At 31.7% G+C, this 24,605-nt stretch overlaps 1 protein-coding gene across 1 annotated transcript in view; it reads right to left on the bottom strand.

Annotated features, from left to right (window-relative positions):
• Positions 1-24,605, bottom strand: part of LOC136968676 (nucleolar transcription factor 1-A-like) — a 66,849-nt gene that overhangs the window by 22,360 nt on the left and 19,884 nt on the right. The window contains exons 2-5 of the mRNA XM_067262678.1: positions 15,482-15,577; positions 11,371-11,555; positions 6,807-6,899; positions 126-281 (exon numbers count right to left, since the gene is read on the bottom strand). Coding sequence (XP_067118779.1) covers positions 126-281; positions 6,807-6,899; positions 11,371-11,555; positions 15,482-15,577 — 530 coding nt within the window. The remainder of the gene's footprint in view (positions 1-125; positions 282-6,806; positions 6,900-11,370; positions 11,556-15,481; positions 15,578-24,605) is intronic.

Genomic DNA, 24,605 nt, shown 5'->3' with positions numbered 1-24,605 from the left:
CAACAGTTAATTGTAAAGTTTCAATACTTAAAAATATGGCACATTATATTTTTTAAAGATATTATTATTAGTTATTAAAATCTTATAAAAATGCTTTAACTCAATAGTAAAAAAATCTCATTTACCTTCTTTTTTTCTGGAAGCTGTTGATATTTTTTAGAAAGAACTTTAGCCAGCTCCGTCATGGACATGTCAGGATGTTCTCGACTGTATTTTTGACGTTTTTCCAAGAAATAACGGAAATAAGGAGTCAATGGCTTCTTCGGCATTTCTGGATGTTTCTTTAAAATAAGTATAACTTTATGATATTACATATATAATATACAGTGGAAACCACATACCATGAAATCTGTTAAAGTAAGAAATTGATCTATTTGAAATTGTCACAGGTGTTGGTCTCCACAATTGATAAAAAATGCTATATTTATACTTATTTATTTTATTTATATTGATACTGAATAGATCATTAAAAATTATTAATTAAATTTGCAATGTAATAATTTTGGCACGCATGTCTACATACATACATTGAGACAATAACTGAGATTTCAGTAACTGAAAAAAAAAATTACATAATTTTCTGTTGTATTAAGTGTAATTCAAATAAATCAAATTAATTTTACTTTAATAGGATCAGTGTTATTTCAATTATTACATTTCTATTTTAAAATATTTATCCAGCTTAGTAAGATATTGTATTAATTTATAAAACATTAAATATTAAAATTTCAATTAATGATACACTTTGATTTTTCAAAATACTGTAGAAGTATTTAAGCTAACAATGCAAAATGTTGAAATTTCAACTATCAAATGATATATTCAAATTGCCAAACAATAGAAAATTTTTATCATAATGATTACTAACAAGCTAAATGAAACACCAACCTGCCAAATTAATGATTCTATTTCTAGCCAGTTTCTCAATGATTAGTAATTTATATTCTGTGATAGAGAGTTTTTACATATACAGTGGGTGATCGGTTAACGAACAAATCGGATAACGAACACTTTCACGAAAGATTTTTATGTTCAGACAACGAACACCTCACAGAACAAACACAAGAAGAAGCGACGTAAAATAATAAATACCAATTGGTCTTCCCTTGTCTTCGGGCAACAATTCAAAACTTTTCGGAGTGCAGGCGACATTGACGCCCAACCCGGTATATACTGATTGGATAGTATTCCTCTGAACTTTGAAACCCTCCCTTTTAATTCCAGCCTTTTATTTTTCTGACAGAAACAATTCTTTTATAGTATTGTTGGGCAGGCACTCATTAAGTTTAGTGTCAGTTTTTATTTTTGAAAGGTGAGAGTATAATAGCAAAGGTAGAGAGTATGCAGAAGATGTCTGATGTTGCTGGGCAGTATGGCTTGAACAGGTCTACAGTAGGCTGCAGTTCAATCTTATCTAAGAAAAATACTGTATAATCAAGATGACTCAAGCAGCAAAAGGAATAACGAAAATCACATCTGAGAAATAAAGAACATTGAAGAGCTCATAATGGAACCTGCAACTGATCTGACAACAGAAGAATACCAAGAACTCTTGAATGAAAAAACACCAAAAAACTCGGCGAGATATGTTTTCTTCTGAAAAAAGAGTATTAACGTTGATATCTGCTATTAAACATTTCTTTAAAGAAGTGGGAGGATGTCAGAAAACGGTCTTAGAATGGCATCCAAACCACGTTGAGGTTAATAGGCTTGGGATCTCTACAATTATAATGCTATTAATTACTTATGAAAAGTGCTGAAGAGAGAAAAGGAATTGACATTAGACAGATTCTTTAACCCCCACAAATGGAAAAAACATGACTAATAAAAATGCAAGACTGTGTATATACCGGTACGTATTTTTATTATCACATATACATAAATGTAGTAAGAAAGTATATATTATTTATTTTTTGGGGTCTCCATGACGAATTAATCAAATTCCCATAAAATCCTATGGTAGATCGATAATCAGTTAACGAACAATTCGGATAGCAAACAAAGTCTTGGAACAGATTATGTTCATTAACCGATCACCCACTGTATTATAATAACCAGTTTGTCATTATCATCCTTGCTAGAATTATATAACTGAAAGAGAACTAATAACTTTAATTTTATTTATGCAGTACATATTAATCTGATAAGATTATGTTTAGTCTTCATAAATGCTGTATGTCTTATAAATTTGAGTTAATCATCAATAAAAAAAAAGTGTTTTATAGGAAGTAATTAGTAGCAATATTTAAGCTTTTTAATATGAAGAAAAGATGCATACAGAAAATATAAACAATATAGTAAATAGTGTATTATAAAGAACAATACACTATATATATATAGAATAAAGCTAATATAAACTTATTGGTCTTACGTTGCTTGTTGAAAATGTCAACCAAATGGAAATGAAAGTTAATAATATTTTCTATAGACCAGTTTCTCAATCACTGGTCCATGGACTGGTATCAGTCTGCAAAAAAATTTCATTGGTTCACAGAAAAATATTTGACCATACCAATGCTGACACAGTTGATTACGGGTGACATTTACATAGTAATCTAGAGTTACTTTATGAACTTTGTTACATATAGTAACTCTAGATAAGCATATATAAGCACAATTCATAGTTGAATATAATTACTGGTCCATGTAAAATTATCCATAATTTTACTGGTATACAATGAACAATAGGTTGGGAAACACTGCTAAAGACCACATATTAATAACCAAGTACAAATCCATAATGAAAAAAATTCTGTTATTTTTTTTTAAACTGAGCAGCAATATTACACGGTACAGTATTTTTTTACTGTACCATGTAATATTGCTGTTTAGTTTTGCGACAAACCAAACTTTTACGACAGATTTATTATACAACACTTTACCATACTCTTATCACGTTATCTTCAAAAGAAATCTTTCTTTGCACTTCTACCAGCATCTATATTACTTGTGAAAGCATTTTGAAAGCACTTTTTGTGATATCTTTAAAGGTTTTTGTCACCGCAACTTCCACTATGCTGCTTATTAGAATTTGCATTCCTTCAAACTTCTCTTTTGTTTTAGGAAAGAGTCCGCACAGACAAAAATCAAGGAAGTATGAAAACTGGGAAAGTATTGTTAAGCTCTTCTGTTCAGATATTCACTGACTAGAAACAAAGCTAGGGCGGAAGCCACAGTGATTAGAGCCCCTGAAGACATCACAAAAGATGATTTCCAATACTGCTGACAAACAATATGGATGCTAGCAAAAAGTACTTAGTTTGAAGATGGTCTTCTGTAAATACTTGTACCACTAACTTAAAAGTTATATTAAAAGTTTGGTTTATTTTTGACTATCATGCATATACATTTATCAAAAAGTCATGATAAGTTTTAAAACCTCAGATTTAAAATATATATTAGATATAAAATATTTTCTTAAATTTTTAGCATCAATAACAAGCCTAAAAAGTGGAGACTGTTCATTGGCTATTCTAAGGAGAGTTTCAGAGCAGCTTCTCCATGTTGTAATGTTCTTTCAATTCCAAATTGGCATGCTACTCATAAGAAAGAATCTTATGAAAAAAAGATGTAACCTCTACTTGCAGCTAGCAAGTACCATGACTTTCAGTGGCAATTTGTGGTGACCTAAAGATACTAGCACTCTTACTAGGCTCATAGTCAGTCCATACAAAATAATACTGTTTTATCTGTACAAGGATAATAGCACTCATGCATCTCACAACACCAAAACCGGCTTACCAGAAAAACCTTCAGGTGTGAATAATATCCAAAATAAACCACTGGTTGTTTCTAAAAAGATTTTTCTTCTATAATTATACATTAAATTAAGACTTATGAAAAGTTTTGTCAAGAGTATGAACCAGGTGAGGTCGATAATCACTGAAGAGGAAAATTCCCTCAATGATAAAGTCAGAGAGACTATCTTTGTAGATTCACAATTTGGGAGCTTTTCAGAGATCATCAATTTGATGAAATTCTACAAGGTGATGAGAAAACTGTGTATGAAAATTTTAAGAAGGTTTGGAGTTCTGGGGAAAGAACAAGGCACAAAATTACAAGGATCTTATGAGTGAGCTGTGGTCATTGTAGAAACCAAGGTTATACTCTCTCTCTCAAAATCCACTTCTAACATGCCCATCTTGACTTATTCTGAAAGAACTATGGAGCAATTAGTGATGAACACAATGACTGATTTCATCAGGTTATTGCAGCTATGGAGAAGAGGTATGAAGGAAAATGATGTCATGCCATGCAAGTAGTTTGTTTGCAGACTATTGCCGGATTATGGAGAGATGCTCTAGAGCAGCGTTTCTCAAAGTGGGCGATAACGCCCCCTTGTGGGTACTGGAGGCTTTCAGGGGGGCAATAGAAGGCTCAAAGGAAATTAGGGGGCATTAAGGAAATCTAGAGGGGCGATGGCAGACAAATTCTATCTATAAAAATCTGACTATAATATATATAAAATGCTGACAATCTATATATTTTTTAATTTTTATTGAAGATTACAACCTGAATATTTCTAACACGTTGACTTATATTATGGTATGAATGAACTTATGATAGTAACATTATTGCATAAATATGCTAAAAATGAAAGTTCAAGAATGGCTACCAAGAATTTTGGCTGCAGAAGCAAATCTCTCAACTGTACCCTGAGTTATGGTCAGTTGTTCAACGATTTCTGATAGCATTTCCATCGTCGTATTTGTGTGAACGTGGATTTAGTGCTGTAGCAACGTTGCTAACTAAAAACAGAAATCGGCTGCAAGTTACTGAACGCAATGACTTACGGCTGATTTTAAGTGAATTCGACCCTGATATTAACAAACTGGTCGAAATACATCAGATTCATCCTTCACATTAGATAAGTTTTAAATTCAAAGCCTTCTTTTAATGTTAATAAAAATACTTCTAAATATGATTAAGTATGAGTTTTATTTCCTCTCATTGAAACATTCTTTGATCTCAGAAATAGGATATAGATCACACCCTATCTATCCTATCCATATAATAATGCATGTTTAAACATTATATTTGCAACTGTTTTTAAGATACGCAACAGATGGTATTGTAAAAAGGCAAGTTAAAAAATATGGGGGCACTAGGATTTTTTTAATCTCAAAGTGGGCGGTGGTCGAAATAAGTTTGAGAACCAGTGCTCTAGAGGTAATCCATAAATGATAAACCAAGTAAAACTGCTAAACTTAAGACTACCTTAATATGTTATAATATACTTTTCAAATGTTAATTTATCTTTGTTGCATTGTGTAAGCTTATTTCAGCATAGAATTAATGTAAATCTTGTAAATGTAAATTGTTATTTTTTACATTTGCTTTTAAACTGATATTTTAAAATGACAGTTGAATTTTTTACACCATTACATCTGTTACATCTTCAATTTGTATTGTTTATTTTGTAATTTGTATCTTGTGTAATTTTCATATTATAATAAAGAACCTTTATTTCTAAAACTAGAGCTAAGTATATATTTTATGATCATATTTTATCGTATTATGCTCAAATAAATGTAAAAAACTTAAATATTGAAGGCATTTACAAATTTTTGGTCAAAATCTGTTGAACAATCTTCAACACTTTGACAGCCAATTAAAAAAATCTCCATTCCATTAAAGAACATTAAAAACAGAATGTAAAGTGAAATTAAGAGCTATAAAAGCATTGTTAATAGTTATGAAAATTAAACTAAAGTGAAAGCTAATTGTAGCAAAATGTAAGTAATAATGTTAAGTTAAGTGTTAAAAAAGTTAATCAAATACATAATTTACAATGAAAACACTTACTGTTATTGTTCTAAAACTGCTGAAACTATTATCAGTTTGATATTAGTTTTAAGCCAGTTCTCATAACTTAAATACTTTAAAGTTATAGGGCCTTTATCTATTAAAGTCAATGCTAAATGCTTTAATATTAATCACTATTATAAAACGTTGGCTTAAACTAAAAAAAGAAAAACAATCGTTTGTAGAATAAGAAATCAAACCTTAAAATGACAATTTATTATGCTAATGTAAAACTGGCAATTTCATATAAATTCAGAAACAGTTTAAAATAAAACTTGATGAACTTGTATTACACTATTCTCTAAACTATAATAAAATAAAGTACTATATATTCACATGTTTCCATTCACACTCACTTTTACTATACGTTAAATATTTTTTAATATATATTTCATATTGACTGCAACATTTTGCATTTTATCAAATATTTTAAAATTTTAAAAGTTTTTATTTAATTTGTCATTAAATATAATTCAAATTGTCATAAAAGCAATAAGAATGCTTTTCAATGAACAATAAAATAATAATCCTTGGATTAGTTTGGTTAAATATATTTTTATATTATGGAGATATAGTTGAAATTTGTCTACAATTTAAATTAGGTTTTCTCAGATAATGTGATTATTACTTGATACATGTAAAAGTAATGCTATGATTTTATAAAATGTAACTTAAATATTGATGTTCTTCTTTTTATCAGTAATATTTATTTCGAAAACTTCATATTACTGTTTCATAATCTTCAATTAATTACCAGCATATTGTTGTTTTGTTTTAACTAAATATAAAACTAACCAACAGAATTTCAAACTGTGAAATTTTAAGTATTAAATAAATTACATTACTTTCCAATATATGTTATTAAAAGCATTAATCTACTAGAATTTTATAATAGATCTTATTCTGATATTAGAAGTTTAAATAATCTGAAAACTAAATATTAAAAGTTTAAATATATATATATATATAAATGTTTTTAATATTAAATTAATAAAGCTTACTTGTTTTTTCGAACTGCAATAAGATGACCACGGGTGTTTTAACCATTCTTTTGCATCTGTTATCATATCTGTCAGGGTACGAAATCGACGTAACTAAGAAGAGAAAGATTTTAAATTTTATACATAATTTAAAATTGAACTAAATAATATATGCAATATTATCACATTAAAATTCGGAAGTGTTTCAATTAATTAATGACATGAATGCTTAAAATAGAAGAACTATTTTTTCTTATAACACTTCAAATGAAAAAATTTAACAGATCATATGTATTTGTTTTATGCAATGGAAATTATTTTGATTTCCACTGCATAAAACAAATATATGTTCTCTTACCAATAGTTTTTTAAACTCAAATCTCTACAAAAATTTTCATTGACAATTGACAAATACTAGTTGTTTGATGAAAATACAGTAGAACTCCAATTATCCGAGGTAATGTGAACCAATGCTGTTTTGGATAACCAAAATGCAGATAAAATGGATGACAACAACCATTTCAGATTAAAAATTATAATTATAAAAGATTTATTATGATATATCACTTGTCTCTTTTTATGCCTTAGTGAATTTAATCATAAATAAAAACAACATTTTTACATCATTTATTATACAGCTAATATATGTCCAATAGAATAATATATGTCCAAAGAATTATTATTGTAATATTGTAGTTACATTTTAATATGAATGGGCTTGCCTCACATTGAAGTAAAATGATAAAAGGTAGCAGAAACAAACCATTTTGCAATACATGTTATAATTTTAAACTTTGTTTTATGAATTGTGGTATTAGTAGTAGTGTATTCATTTACATGTTCACCTCAAATAATGCAAAACCTCATAATTGAATTTCTAACACAGGTGCACACACCTGTTGAAATTTCATAACAACAAACATTTAATTTAAATTTCTCTTTAATGTTTAATATGTCTTCAAGACAAACATTAATATCAGATTGTAAAGGTGAAATTTAGACATCTGAAAAACAGTTTATTGATAACTAATTCAACAACAATTACAGTTCAGCATGATAAGTAACCACTATCAGTATCAATCACATCTTGTGACTTTTGATGCAAACTTTCAATCCTGTGAGAACAGAATGACTAGGACTTTTCTTTTAAGAAAGTTTTGAACGTCATTCTTACACAGGTATTGTCAATGAACTGTAAATTGGCAATATGTTTCTGCAGGGAACGAAACAGGTGATAGTTAGTTGGTACAAAGTCTGGACTGTAAAGTGGATGAGGCAGAACCTCTTAGCCCAGACTAGCCAGCCTCTCTAAGATTATCTTTGCTCTATGTGCTGGCATGTTGACTTGGTGGTATTAGACTTTGTCAATTTTTGGGCAAAGTTTTTTGATCTTGGTGTTCAAATGATCCACTTGCTTACAGTAGGGTTCTTTTGTGACAGTGGTGTTGGTTGGAAGCAGCTCATTCATGATGCCACATACATCCCACCAAACACAGATCAACACCTTCTGCACTATCAGTCCTTTGACATTTGCAACAGCTGGTTGACTTTTGTTCATCCATAAACACTTGCATGTCGCATCATAGTGCAAGATGTATTTCTTATCTCCAGTTATAATGTATGGTGCTTAATAAGCAAGAATTGCAGATACTGACCCAGCAAATTTTGTTCACAGCAGTAAATTCATGGGGCAACTATTTGCCTAATTTGTTCACCTTGCTAAAAGCATAAAAGCAATTGATGATTATTACACAGGAATATTCAAGTTGTTGTGCTAATTCTCTGGTGGTCAATCATGGATTATTGTCTATGAATTGCAGGAGAATGTCACAATCAATAGTGGAATCTCTGCCTAGATGGCATTCTTCTTGAAGCAAGAAATCTCCATCCTCAAATTCCTTGAATCAATTGTAGCAGGTTTGTCCATGCCAAATATATTGCAGATGAAACTGTAAGCCTTTATTGCATTGCACTTTTGAAGTGATAGAACAGCAGCATGCAAATGTGTTCTTTTGAGTTTCATATTGTCAGACATTGCTGATGCATCCATTTTCAATGAAATATGTGATGAAACCCTAGTTACTCTACTTATAAATCCACATCAAACATCCTAGAATATATTTTCCAGTTGTTTCTAGAAAAAATCGAAATATCTAAATTTCATCTTTACAACCTGATATATGAAACTATTTAAAATTGAATGATTAGTTATTGACTTAGATAATTAAAGAATATTTATTTTATGGCATTTGTATTGTTTTTTTAACTTGTCACTTAACAAAACCTATTTTGCTTTCATAGAAAAATCAAAAAATTTATTTCAAAATTGGGATGCATCTTAGAAATACAGTAATATTCGTTTTCTTGAACTTCACTGATCTGGGATTTATTTGTCCAGTAGCTTTAATGGTTTGAGACTAATTTGAATCTGGTGGTCATTAGTTTGAACGATTGCTGTTCTAAATACGGATGAATGACATACAATTGAAATAACAAATAAATAATAATATATTATTAATATAAATAATATATATTAATAATAATATATTACCTTAAAATATAAACAATAATAATAAACACTAGATTCATTAATTATATAACAGTAAATTACTGCTTAGTTTTGTTCCCATTGTGGTTTATAAAAAATTTTCATGCTGCTATAAGCTTGCTGCATCCTTATGATTAATACATGTATTCTTAACAGTATTTTTGTATATGGCTATTTTTTTCTAGAGTTTTTCCAGAGTGTTGGTTCCTGGAGGATTTAATGAGTTTTGCAACTGTGAAATATGGTACATTATCTGAAAGCATTGCCATAATGGCCAGCATTGTGGTGCTTTTACGCTTACTCACATTGGACTGATGTTCCTTGAGCCTGGTAGGCAGATTTCAGGATGTGTACCCTATATATTTGCTAACCCTTTTTTCTAGACCTAGAATAAAAGGTATTTCGTATACTCCTGAAACTGTGGTAGAATCTGTTGGGTCCTTGTCATTACGCAATAAATCATAGACCATACAGTTGAGCTTATAAATTAGTTGTTTGATGCCCTATCAAATAGCTTTTTTGAAGTGCAATCAAGCAACTTGTTATATGTTACCAGTGTAGTCATGGATGGAGTGGGTTTATCATTTTTTATGGGGAGTATTTGATGCTTGTATCTATTAACTAAGGTGTTGATGATACTTTGGCTGTATCCATGAGTGGCTGCTATGTTTCTGATCCTGTTCAATTCTTTCATGGAGTCCCTTATCTCTGTGCAGTGTGTGTACACCCTTGTGATAAGGGCTTTAAAAGCTGCCATTTTGTATCTGGTAGCATTGTTTGAGCAGCAAGGAATGTATAATGAGTGATATACCTTTGTGCATATCTCCCCATTTACTAGGATGATGTTCAGATCCAGGAAGTGTGCTTCTTTATTACTGAATTTGTCCAGGCTATTTTTAATCCATAAAAATTGCTATTGATTATGTTGATGAAGCTTTGCACATCTGGTTTGTGTTCCATAAAATCAGTACATTGTCTATGTACTGCCCATATAATAAAATATTATTTTGCATTTTAGGAATAACAGTGTTTTTCATCTTCCTTAGCACTAGTAAACCTGCCATGGGACTTCCCATAGGGACTCCTCTATTTTGAACATATACCTCTCCTCAAATCTGAAGAAAGATGAGTAGCATATTAATTGTGCTATCTCTATCAATGTTTGGTTGTGGGTGGCCATTCTATCTAATTCCTTTAGCAAATGATCATGACAAGATTCCAGTTTAATGGATGAGTAGACTGGAAATCTAGAATGAAAATGTATTCATCATTAGTAAAGATAACATGTTTTAGCTGTTCTGCTAACTGTGCCAGGCTACTGATGCTGAAACCTGTTTATTTGAGGTTTTAAGATAATTCATTTCTCCAATACATGTATTGGTGATGCACACTTCTCAACCACCACTTACAATTGTTGACCCAGCTTATAGGTTTTAGAAAAGCCAAAAAGGTTACATTAAAAATAATTAAAAAAGACAGAACTTAATAATCGTAATTAATAAATCTTCAATAGTAATTATCCAGTGTTATTTGCCTACTGCTTTTAACAACAGTAGATGTATAACTGAAGAAAGAAATATCAATTTAAACTATTATACTTTCAGTAAATAACAAATTAAAAAACTAATATTTAAAGCACTGATTAATAATTATAATTTATTATAATTATTAATTTAGTTAAGAGACGGTGCCTAACATATACCTCTAGTGACAAATTACTTTATATCAATCATTTAATTAGCCAGATTATAGTCTGATCTTTCAGGCGATCGTTGGTTACTTCATTACACACATCGGGCTTTATTATTTACCCACATATGAATTTTACTATTACATAATATGGTAGTGTACAGATTTTTAATGTTTCATTCCACTAACAATTCTCTAACAACAAACAAAGATAATTAAGATTAAAAAAAGAATTGCTTAAATTTCTATTTATAATTTCTATTTACTTCATTTAATGTTATTTAATATTATAGGTATAATATTTTGTTAAAAGACTAATTCATTTTTAATTATTTAATAACATCTTACTTTTGTCATAATTTGCATCCATTTTTCTTTGCATTCTGATGCAGAATAATTGCCAAACCGAACTTTTTCCCAATCCAATTTTTCAATTAATGTGCTGTATTTAACATTGTCATATTTGGGTAAACATATTGTAAGATTTGAAATTAATTGAGACAATTCTTCTGATGTCCATCCAAATGCTAAAACTGGAAGAAAATTATTTTAGATTAAGTAATATATTTAATTTAAATCTTTATTAAAATACTTTCTCATATCTATATTAAAAAATCCATTATGTATTGAAAAGTATTTTATAATATTAATTTTACATCAAAATATTTTATATAGAATTATACTAACAATGTACTTAATATCATCATCATCATATATTTAGTTCTCTTAGATAAGTGAATTCATATTTATATCATCAATAAGACAAAGCTAATAACTTTTAAGTTGTCAGTCAGTTTATGTTCCACTTATTTTTTGTGTTCAATGCAAAAAATGTTGATTGTTAACTTTGAATTACTCTGTAATTAGAATGTTTATAAATTATTTTAAATGTTTTATTATTCAATTGGTAGCTGTTATTTGCCTTTTACGTTTTATTTTTAATGCTGTTATTAAGTTCAAAGTTTTAAGTAATAAACTGACTTCTTAAAAATCATTGGCAATGTCTTGCCAATTCATATTAAAAAACCCTACTGATACATGCTTTTCAATTATGCATGGTGTAAGCAAAAATACTACATCAGGCTCTCTTGCTTCTGCTACCTATTAGCTAAATACAGTGCATGAAAATATAGGTAATCAGTAGTGGGCTATTTAATGGCTTAATCAAAATGCACCCCCAACTTCTCATGGGCAACAGCTTCTATGGAAGACAACAGCACAGTTTAAATTATAAAGTCATAGAGCTTCTCAAAATTAGTACAAAACATTTCTTGTCCTGTTAAAATACTCAAGCAGCTGAATATTGGAGAGAAACTGCATTGTTGCTTTCCACCGTAAACTATTGCTACAAGTGCTGCTTTTGCCGTTCGATGGCGCGCACTCCGACTGGAATTTAGAAATACGTTCTGCAGGAATTTTTAAACAGATGTTGCCCGTGCAGAGTTACGCAGAGGAATAAAACAATGCACCCCGTGAGGCTTCTCTGCATGACCCCTCACATACTCAAGGCAACTGACTGCACACAGTATACAGTATTCCAAAGGATTCTGTATTTCAAAAACTAAAACTTTCCCATTAATAACACTATTCTTTTAAAACAATTTCAATCACTCATTATTTGATGTCCAGCTACATCCCTTTGAGTATTTTAACTAGAAAAAGAAAAATGCTTTGTTACTAATTTTGTGATGTTCTATAACTTTATAATTTAAAATGTGCCACCATGGTGCAAAGACGGATTTTGCCTCATGAGAAGGGGGAGTCAGAAGTGCATTGTGATAACACCATCGACAATACTACCAATAAACTTGTGTGAGAAGTTGGAGACAGCACGAAAGCCTTTCTTTACGGTTGGAAATTTTCTCTAACCTTCATTTAATAATTAACACAATTAAGCTGTTTGTATGTGTGAGAACAACACAAACCACTTTACACATTTGTGAGAAATGGATACAAAGGGAAATAAACCTTCCGTCCAACATCTATTTCCTGTGAAGAAATCTTATCTTGCCAGCTAATAATAATGGGTCTTTCAACAATAGGTGTCATTTTAAATTTTGCACCATTTTTCAACTGTCAACATACAACTGCCATTGCGGTGACATTTGACAAGTAAACATTAGAAGGTTTTCAGATATGAATCGATATACACTCACACAACGAACTGGAATAGTGAAAATTCACTACAAAAATGGTGAAAATATTGCAGAGACGATTCGTAAAGTTTGTACTGCTTTTGGTCTTCATCAAGCGCCTTCTCTCACAGCTATAGTGAATTTAATCAATAAATTTGAAGATTGCAACTCTTCTTAAATTTGAAGATTGCAACTCGTGCTCATCCAGCCAGGTCAGCTGCAAATATTGCTGCTGTAGCTGAGAGTGTGGCTGAAAACAGAGGTTTGTCCATTTTGAGACAATCACAGGAATTAGGGATATCACAAGCCAATTTGCACCGCATTTTGCATAAAGATCTTGGTCTACATGCTTATAAGTTGCAGTTGACACAAGAATTGAAGCCAGCAGATCACACACAACACTATACATTTGCTGATTGGGTGCTAGAAATGCATGAACAAGATAATGATTTTTTAAACAAAATTACTATGAGTGATGAGGTTCATTTTCATCTGTCTGGGTATGTAAACAAGCAAAACTGTCGCATCTGGGGCTCCAAAAACCCAAGGGAAATAGTTGAATAACCTCTCCAACCACGAGTGACAGTTTGGTGCGGTTTTTGGGTTGGCGATGTAATTTGGCCATATTTTTTTGAAAATGCTGCTGGTTCGACCGTTGCGGTGAATGGATTGCGTTACTGAATGATGTTGACTGACTTTTTTTGGCCTAAAATTGATGATAAGGATGCAAACGTTTATTTTCAGCAGGATGCGCCACCTGCCATATAGCTTGTGAAACAATGGCTCAATTGCATGAAAAATTTCCTGGATGTGTGATTTCTCAAAATGGAGACTTCAATTGGCCGCAGAGATCATCCGATTTAACACCATTAAACTTTTTTCTTTGAAGCTATGTTAAAGATAAAGTCAACGCCAATGCTCCAGTAACAATTCAAGCACTCAAAGACAATATTACAGCTGCTATTGGTGAAATACAGTTGCTATTATGGAAAAACGTGATGAAAAATTTCATCAAAAGAATGACCATTTGTAAGAAGAGCCGAGGCGGACATTGGGCAGATACTGTGTTGCATTACTAACTTCAGAGTGTGTATTTTAGATTAAAATAAAAATATCACCACTTTTCACAAAAATATTGTATTTTTCTGTTAATTTAAAATGACACCTCTTGTTGAAAGACCCTATACATATGCAAGTGTCTCACAGCTGCCCATGAGACACAGCAGTTATATTCCATCACATAAGAAAGACTGACCCCTCGATTGGAGGGAATTAGAAGATACAAGGCAGAAATCCCAGTCTCAGGATGGACACTCTCCTTGAAGCTAGCGGGCCAAGCTTCAGCCCATCAATCCTCCTGGCTGCCAGCTCTTGACCATCTCCATCAAGTTTGACTTTCCAGAGGGAAGAATTCTCCTCACTGTTACCTTGTCCAAAAAGCAAAAGCTAAAGACTGTTCAAATATCAATAAGATAAATTATGTTCAACCCCTTGTAAACTCTCTCTCTCAGTATAGGTATAGGTAGTTAGATACTCAATATATTTTACCCCTTTTGCAATGATATCTGATAGACTATATATAGACTGACTCAACATCTCTAATTGTATTAGTTTGTATGTAATCATTGATTCATTTATAGTATTAAATTTGTTGTCTGTTTACCTAGTATCGATATCAGTTCTTTCAAAGACCGGTCATCCTGTCAACATATCCTGCGACCCCTCCGCCACTCAATACAACCCCTCCTATTTTAACGCTTTGTTAAAGATAGCAATTGATAATCACAAGTTAAGACACATTACTTCCTAACTGGTATCAGGACCCTGATGACAACAGGGTCTTATGATCCCGGAACCAAATAAGAAATTCCATTGCCATCCAGTGACAAGGTGAGCAGGAGTAACCGTCCCAATGCCGCGCATAAGTGATAAGAGTAATAAAACCCATCATTGTGGCTTCTCACACTTGTATTTAGCTAGTATGTAGCAGAAGCAAGACATAGCCTGGTGTGATATTTTGTATACATCTATATTCATATTTATTGTTTTCAGTACTCACCTTGCTCTTAAAGTAAACATGAATACTCCCCTAATTATTTTCACTTTGGTATCTTTTTTTAATTGTGCACTATTGCACAATTAAAAAATAATAATACTGTGAATATAGTTTTAAGCTTTTATATGAACTAGCAAGCAAAAAAAAGGCTGTAATTCACATTATAATGATAGTCTGAAACCTAACCCGCCATATTTATGAGGGATGCTTTTATAAATTTCTAGATGAATCAATATTTAAAAGTTGAAATTAATTACAATAAACTTACTCTGTCTATTATCATGATTCTCTTTGTCTTGCTGCTCATCTCCAGATGCTCCTGATTCTTTGTTTTTCTTTTCAATTTTAATTGTTGCTGATATAGCTACATAAATATAATTTATGTTAATATTTTATTTAGCTGATTTCTACATAATATTTAAAAACTAAGACTAATATTAATAAATAAATAATTTTAATTAAATTATTAACAAACATTGTTGACAAGACTGTCTTGTTTATAAAATCATACTGCCTGCTGTTTTACCAGCTTAGAGATATGAAGGAATACATGTCAGGAACTGAAATTTGGCAGAGTATTAGGTGCCCAAATCATGTGCACATAAAAAAACACCAGACTTGTAGGTAGTCAGGACACCGAGAACCGAAACATAATAAAATACAAAATGGCAACACTCTCTACAAACAGGCAGTAGTGCAAGATTTGTGCATGCGTTACTGGTCGGTAAGTTGGAAATACAAATATTGTGAAATCGAATTTTGACAAACACGTGCATTGGGAAGTTCGAAAAGCGAATGTTGCTAAATCGAATTTTGACGAATGAATCTTTGAAAAAACCCATTTACCTGTCCCGTGTTATTCCCCACATATTTCTGGTCGCCACATGCTAACCTTGACTGATTGACCAGAAATATCTCGTTTCATCATTGGAACTTTTCAAAACTAGATGGTGCATTGTTATAATTTTATATTAAAACTAACTTCTGAAATATAATTATTTTTTCTTTTTACATTTCTTAATATATATATATGTATATATATTTCGTTTGTGCAAAATAAAAAATAATTGCAAACCATACAATAGCCACCATTATTTTTTTCAAAAATGGGAAATTTTTGCATTGACAAAAATTCAACCTGGGGCGTCATGCAACGGAGAAAAATTTCAACATTGGATAGGTTAATTTCACTGAAAATGCATCACGGAAGACCTCATGGTCATGGCTGTGGCCGGCGAAGTTTGAACAATTGCGCTCAAAACCAGCGATACCAAAGATGATTGGAGAATGAGAACGAGACCCGCCATGAGCGTCGAAGTGATCCTGCTTAGTAGTGAATCTCCGAAACATAGTCTTGTCCCAAATATGGCCTTGCTGTTTTACTTGTTAGAGAAATAGCTTTTATTTATGTTGTTTACTATTAAAATATTTATTAACACTCAAAAACTTTAAACATAACACCAAAAACTGTTTTATTTTTAAATTTTACTCAGTCTCCTTTTGATAGGAGAATCTTATCTGCTCATACAACAGTTGGTCTGATGAAACTGGCTGGTCTGCAGCTTAGCTGACAGGATCTCTTGGGATGTATACAGAAGAAAATAGAAAATAAGCTGAATTGAAAGAATTACAAAAGAAGTATTAAGAAGCGTGGTTAAATCTATTACACACCTTTAATGTGTCCAGCATACTGTTAAATTTTCATAAAAACATTTTCGATCACTTTTAGAGATCTTCATCAGTTACAGATTACAAAGAACGAACAAAAATTCGAATTTAAAAAGATCGAATGTTTCGGTGAAAAACGTAACTCCGTTCATAATGACGTCACCACTAACGTGAAAAATTAAACAACCCAAATAATTCTAGTCCCCGTGTATAAATTACCCAACAGTAAAAAACAAAATAAGATAGAATGAAGAGAAGCGGCTAGTGCGTAGATGTAAAATTACGTCATATTCGTTTTATGGAAAGACTTCCAGGCGGTTGCTAAGCTGTCAGAGTCTCTATGATTGATGCAGTGTTTGCTGAGGTGCGCCTTGTGTATCTCCATTTTTTCTATGTGTTTCACAGCTTGTGCTGATCTGGTAGGTTTAATGATCTCCGCCTTGTCCCAATAAACCGTCACGTCCTGCTCCTTGGCGAATGCCGCCAGTACCGTACTATCAACGTTTTTATTGACTGCGTATTTATGTTCCTTGATCCTTTTTTTCAAATTCCTCATGGTAGCCCCTATGTACACAAGATCGGAGTTGAATCTATTATCTCTCAACGGTATCGAGTAAACTCCTGTGAGGGTGTCGTATCTATATCTTTCCTTGTCATTTCTCAAAAGTCTATAAACCGTGGGATTACGTCTATAAACTATGCAAATATTCCTTTTTCTGGCCACTTTCTTAGTGACTTGGTTTAAAAACGGTATGTAACTGAGGGCAATCCTTTCTTTCTGCTCATTTTTCTTTATATGTCGGCTGTGTGGCTGGTAGGTCTTAATAAGGGTATCTATCGTTTGTCTTCTGTACCCATGTTGAATTGCTATTTCGCATATGTAATCTAACTCTCTGTACATATCATAAATGCTAGTACAGTGCGTGTGAGCTCTCTTTATCCATGATTTAAAAGCCGTTAATTTTAGGTGTTCCGGGTCTGATGAATTCCTGGAAATGATGTAAGGTTGATAAATCTGCTTGCGGTATACTTTCGTTACTATGTGTCCCTCTCTGCATATAATCTCCAAATCAAGGAAATTAACCTGTCACTCACTTTCCTGTTCTAGCTTCAGTGTGAGGCCATAGGAGTTATCGTTGACCAAGTTTATAAAACGGTTTATATTCTGTTTATTTTTCCACAAAATGAAGATGTCGTCCACGTACCTTGTGTAAACCACTATATCTTCCTGGAAGAAAGGTAGGATGTAGTTTTCCAATTTACGTAGGACAAGCTCACAAATTAAAGGCGAAGTGGGGCTACCCATTGGAACCCCACGTTCCTGTAAGTATGTCTTTCCTTCAAAGCCAAAGAATGACGTATGAGAAATTAAATGAGCCAATTCTAATATGTCCTTATGATGTTTCGATGGATTCTCGATGTTATTGAATAGAAAATTTCTCAGTTCACAGAAACATGGCAGTAATTTAATGGATGGGTATAACGCCTTATAATCTAGTACCGTCATGTATTCGTTATCCATGAGTGTGATGTTCTCAAGTTTCCGGAGCAGTTGTATGGAGTTCTTAATTGAAAAGGGGGAGTACAGTATTCTTTCTTGCAAAAACTTAACTAACTTCTTTTCTATTAAGTAGGTAGGCGCATTGCATTTCTCTACTACTGGGCGTAACTGTAAACCAGGTTTGTGTGTTTTTCCGAAGGCAAATATTCTAGGAGTCCTCGGAGATTGTATGGTGGCCCTTTCCATATGTAAAATACGTGCCAAAGAAGTAGCGACAAATCTCCTGACCCTTCGTTGTACTGTGTCCAAAAAATTGTCCAGCGCTATACGAGATTCTGTGGCGTTGATGTGCTCCCTTAACTTCTCATTGTATGTGTTCCTTTTGAGAAGAACACCACCTTAGTTTTATCCGCTTTAATGAGAACTACTTGATTGTCATGAAGCCAATCTCTTGCTTCTTTTATATATGTGTGGAAACGTCTCGCATTCTTGTTAATTTGATACTCTCTTTCCGCACTGAATCTTGCTCGCCATCTGACGTAATCTTGCATGTTGGCATCACGGTTTATTGGGACAAGGCGGAGATCATTAAACCTACCAGATCAGCACAAGCTGTGAAACACACAGAAAAAATGGAGATACACAAGGTGCACCTCAGCAAACACTGCATCAATCATAGAGACTCTGACAGCTTAGCAACCGCCTGGAAGTCTTTCCATAAAACGAATATGACGTAATTTTACATCTACGCACTAGCCGCTTCTCTTCATTCCTATCTTATTTTGTTTTTTACTGTAGGGTAATTTATACACGGGGACTAGAATTATTTGGGTTGTTTAATTTTTCACGTTAGTGGTGACGTCATTATGAACGGAGTTACGTTTTTCACCGAAACATTCAATCTTTTTAAATTCGAATTTTTGTTCGTTCTTTGTAATCTGTAACTGATGAAGATCTCTAAAAGTGATCGAAAACGTTTTTATGAAAATTTAACAGTATGCTGGACACATTAAAGGTGTGAAATAGATTTAATTTCAGATTTAGTTCCAGTAAGCATTTCTTATTATAAAGAAGCGTGGATAAGAAAAGATGCTTTCTATAATATGTTGAGCATAAGAATAAAGGAAAAAAGTAAAAACTTCACGTAATTAAATAATTTAAAAAATTCTGGAATAAAGGATCAATTCAGACTAGAATGCAAATGTGCAATTTCTGTCTTTCATCCAAATGTGATATTAGTTATACTATACAAACTGCTGGCTGATTAGTTAGATATTTTAATTTGAATTACCCTAATTTTGTGAGGTTAACCCACACATTATATGTTTAAATGTCAATTTAAAAGCAGGTGTAGATCATGCAATAATGCATGTTGTTTATTGATTTTAACTTGCAATTACAAACTTATCGAACAGTATTTCTTTCATCTGAATTTATCAAGTGTGTCTTTAAAAATGTGCAAGCAGCAATTTATATTTTTATACTAAGTATCTAAAGTTACAAAATTTAAGAAAAATCTGAAAGTAGACAATACATAATAAAACATCTTCTAACTTTGTCCCTTTGAAGACACTTTACGTATAACTTAATGCAATTTTGGCAATTTCTTGGCAATTTTATTAAATGCACAAGTATCTGTTTTATTTATTTCATAATCATATTTTAAAGAGCTACTAATGGAAATGAAATGGGGTAAAAACAGAACAGGGTATATGGTAGTATAGGTTATATGTTGATGTGATTATGTATCACCAAGGGCGCAGAATATGTCTGAGGTTCAGGGAAAATTTTTGATAGAAAAATAATAAGATGACAATAGCCATATAAACACTTTAAGCCTATGCTTAGCCAAGACACTACTCCATTAATTGGAAAAATTTGGCAAAATACAGTGAAATGTCAGTGTAACAAATGCCAGTTTAATGAAATTTTCAGTATAACGAATATATCTTGAATCCTCACCAATTTCCTATTCAGTTTAGTGCAAAAATGTTTCAATTTAACAAATACTATTATAATGATCATTTCAGGTTAACATAATAAAAATTTTGTATGTTACAAAAGAATAGTTTCATTATAATGTAATCTATAAATGCATAAATCATTCATTATTAGTAACCAATGAATATTATGTCAAACAGTCTGGCAACATTAATTTTAATCCTTAGTTATCATTTCATTTTGATGTTATTACTCTACATTTTATTTCTTTTTAATTAAGTTTGTGAGAAAACACGGAGAACGACAAAAAAACAGAAGTAGTTTTCTTTGGAAGAGAATAATAAAATATTGGATGTATAAATATGACTCTGTCCTGTTTTAATATACTGCATTAGTAGAACTGCTTGCATGCAACTGAATCTGGAAACACTTTTATTTGAAAGGTTTGAACAGCTTTCTTTAAAAATAATTATGTGACATCTGTTTAAAGTGTAAACAATAATTATTTTTACCTCCTTAAAAATGTCGAGCTATGTGCCCAAAAAACAGAATTTGCGGGAAGTTTCACTTCCTTATTTTATAGCAAAGAAAATTGCAGCAGAAACATACCATTTGCTGTTGGAAATTTATGGTGAACATGCTCCATCAAATACAACTTGCAAAGAGTGGTTTCAAAAAAATGGTTTAAAAATAATGATTTTGATACGCACGACAAAGAGAATGGAAAACCACCAAAAACATTTCAAGATGAAGAATTGGAAGCATTACTGGATGAAGATCCTTACCAAACACAATTGGAATTGGCTGCTGCATTAAATGTTTCTCAACCATGCATTTCCCAACATCTATATGCAATGGAAATGATTCAAAAGCAAGGTAATTGGATCCCATATGAATTGAAAGAAAGAGACATTGAATGTCAAAAAAATGTGTGAATTATTGCTTCAAAGACAAAAAAGAAAAGGTTTTTTTTCGTACTGAATTGTTACTGGAGATGAAAAATGGATTCACTTCAACAATCCTAAACAACCAAAGGCATGGGTGCATCCATCAATGCCAAAACAGAATATTCATGGAAGTAAGGTTATGTTGTGTATCTGGTGAGACCAAATGGTGTAGTATACTATGAACTGTTGAAACTGAGTCAGACAATCAATGCTGAACATTACAAACAACAGTTAATGAAATTGAACAAAGCATTGAAGCAAAAATGTCCAGAATATGCCAAAAGACATGACAAGGTTATTTTCCAACATAATGCTTGCTCACATGTTGCAAGACCAGGCAAGGAAACTCTAGAAGCACTTCACCAGTATGTATTGTCCCACCCACCGTATTCACCAGATGTCACTCCTTCAGATTACCATTTGTTTCGATCCATGCAGAGCAACCTTTCTGGAAAGCAGTTCAGTTCTTATGAGGCTATCCAAAATTGGATTGATGACTGGATTGCTTCAAAACAACCGACTTCACAGAATCTATTTGTTGCCTGACAGATGGGCAAATGTAGCTTCTGATAAAAGATACTTTGTTTTTAAAATAAAAGAAAGACTTATTCAAACAAATGTCTTTTATTTACTCAGAAAAGGGCAGAGTCATATTTATACACCCAATATTTAATAATGTGAAAAAGGAATTAAACAAAAAGATGTGCCTGATGGTCTACTGGAATGCTGTGTCACAGTAGAGATTTTATCAAAAAAACTTTGATTAAAGAAATAACACACAAAAATTAGACTTCTTTTACCAGAAAATGATGGCTTCATACAGAAATGACAATTAAAAAGGCAGGATTTGAACTAATCGATACTACTATATTGTTAATTTAGTTGTTTGCTCTTGATATTTTTTGATAACTTTTTATTACAGATGAATTTTTATCCTAATTTAATATAACTTACATTCTGAAAATGTGAAATTTGGTTCTATATAAATACTAATAGACAAATGGTCTTTCTAAAAATTTTCTTACTTCAAAATGTAAGCAATTTTTTAATATCATCAATGTCTTTTATCCTTCCATTTTTGTCTGTGTTTCAATATAACAAAATTTCAGTATTTTGATGGTCCCCAATTCCGTTGTACTGACATTTCACTGTATAGGGATCAGATGTTTTAAAAGTAAAATTAAAATGTTGTTTGCTAAACTGATATTGATCAAGTTGTAATTTTTGTAGAATAAAGTATAGTGCAATCTCAGAAATCCTGTGGCTCTTTGCCAGTTCAACAAGTTCAGTAATCCAATATTAAAGATTGTTTGGCTGCTCAAAAGAGATGCAGTATCTTATAACAAAATACTGTACAAACATAAAAATCAGCCACCAAAAATACTGCACCTCCCACCAAATTTCCCAAAATTCCTTCAATTTCCCACTAAATTTAGTGGGAATCCACCAACTTGTCAACATTGATTATTGGCGACAGCAGCACACACAGACGTTTTTATCAACTAATGTTTTACTGCATCATTAACAGTTGACTCAGCACTGGCAAATTCATTTATGTGCCATTGAATTCATATTACTTCTAATAATCTGACTAGCTCTTTCACATAACACTGTTTAGTTTCATGTATGTGAGATTACTAAGATTGTACAATAGCAGTTTTTCATTCTTTATTTGTAAAAAACATTGCATAATTCAATTAGTGTAGATTTATGTCAACTGAAGTGTATTATATTTCAAGATTACAGCTGTAAAATTGTTATCTAGTAATAAAGTCCACACCTTATATATCTCCAGCAAGCAGAATTAGTATAACAAATGTTTTCAGTTTATTTTATAAACCTGCTTCAGGTTTGAAGTTTTACAAATTCAAATTTTCAAATTTTGACATGGAATGTTTTAAATTTTCCATGACGTTAATTGTAAATTCTTTTTTTTAAACATTGTAATTGTGTATATATTACAGTAAAAACCCATTTTTAGTGAAAACGCGTTTTAACTAGTTGAAACTAGTTTTTACTGGATGTCATTGTTATAACTAGAATTTACTGCTAGTCAAAAACGAATTTGAGTTAAAACTAGTTTTAACTAGACAAAACGGGTTTTAACAAAATGGCTTAGTAAAAACTGTTTCGACCGAGGTCATTCAGCTAACACGTTCCTATAGTGTATGATGAATTTCGTATCACTTTAACCCTTTTCCCCCGACATCTTGTTTACATTTATTTTGCGATCCCTCCTAAGGCAATATAGGTCAGTCGGGCGATATTATTTTAAAAGTTCACCAAAAATCAAATTATCATTATATCTATATGAAAAAAATCACTTACATTTATTAATATCTTTAGTTTTAAATAAGATTTTTTTCAATGCATTTTATTAGAAAAATTTATAAGAAAAAAAATAATATATATCAGAACTGACATATAAACTTGATAATTTGTAATATTTTGTGAAAATTAACATTGTCTAGTTACATAGTTGTTTGCTGGCACTGAGCCAGAAAGACATAGAATATTGTTTTGTACAATTCGATATAACACTTATGCGTGTATGTTTATTCGTTGTGAAATTATCGCGCATTATATCAAACATTTGTTTGAAATCAAAATTTTATACCGCTATCAACTAATATAATGAATTATTATACTTTATTCACTTTGTATTAAACGAGATTATATCTGTTGTTAATAAATTTTACAAAAATCGATATTTACCAAAGTAACGACGAATCGGTACCCTCGAAGTTTTGCTTAAAAAGCCAGGGTACCGATCGGTGTCTTCAGGGACAAAGGGTTAACAACATAATCCATTCCAAGACTTTGTTTGCTATCCGAATTGTTCATTGACCGATTATCAATTTACCATAGGTTTTTATGGAAATTTGATTAATTTGTTCTGGAAACTCCAAAAAATAAAAAATATATGCTTTCTTACAATGTTTATTTATACATAATTTGTTACTCGTTAATTTGCTTGAGTCATCTTGATTATACAGTATCTTTCTTAGATAAGATTGAACTGTAGCCTACTGTAGACCTGTTCAAGCCATACTGCCCATCAACATCAGACATCTTCTGTTCACTCTCTACCTTTGCTATTATACTCTCACCTTTCAAAAATAAAAACAGACGCAAAACTTAACGAGTGCCGGCCTGACAGTCTCGTGAATACTATAAAAGAATTGTTTCTGTCAGAAAAATAAAAGGCAGGAATTACAAGGGAGAGTTTCAAACTTCGGAGGAATACTGTCCGATCAGTATATACTGGGTGAACATCAATGTTGACATCTCCCCCACTCCAAAAAGTTTCGAATTGTTGCCCAAAGACAAGGGAA

Source organism: Centruroides vittatus, unplaced genomic scaffold (genome assembly GCF_030686945.1).
Source record: "Centruroides vittatus isolate TY-2023 unplaced genomic scaffold, ASM3068694v2 contig_1506, whole genome shotgun sequence".
Taxonomy (NCBI): Eukaryota; Metazoa; Arthropoda; class Arachnida; order Scorpiones; family Buthidae; genus Centruroides; species Centruroides vittatus.
Note: the sequence above shows the minus strand (reverse complement) of the source record. Positions and strands in the feature narration are given on the sequence as shown.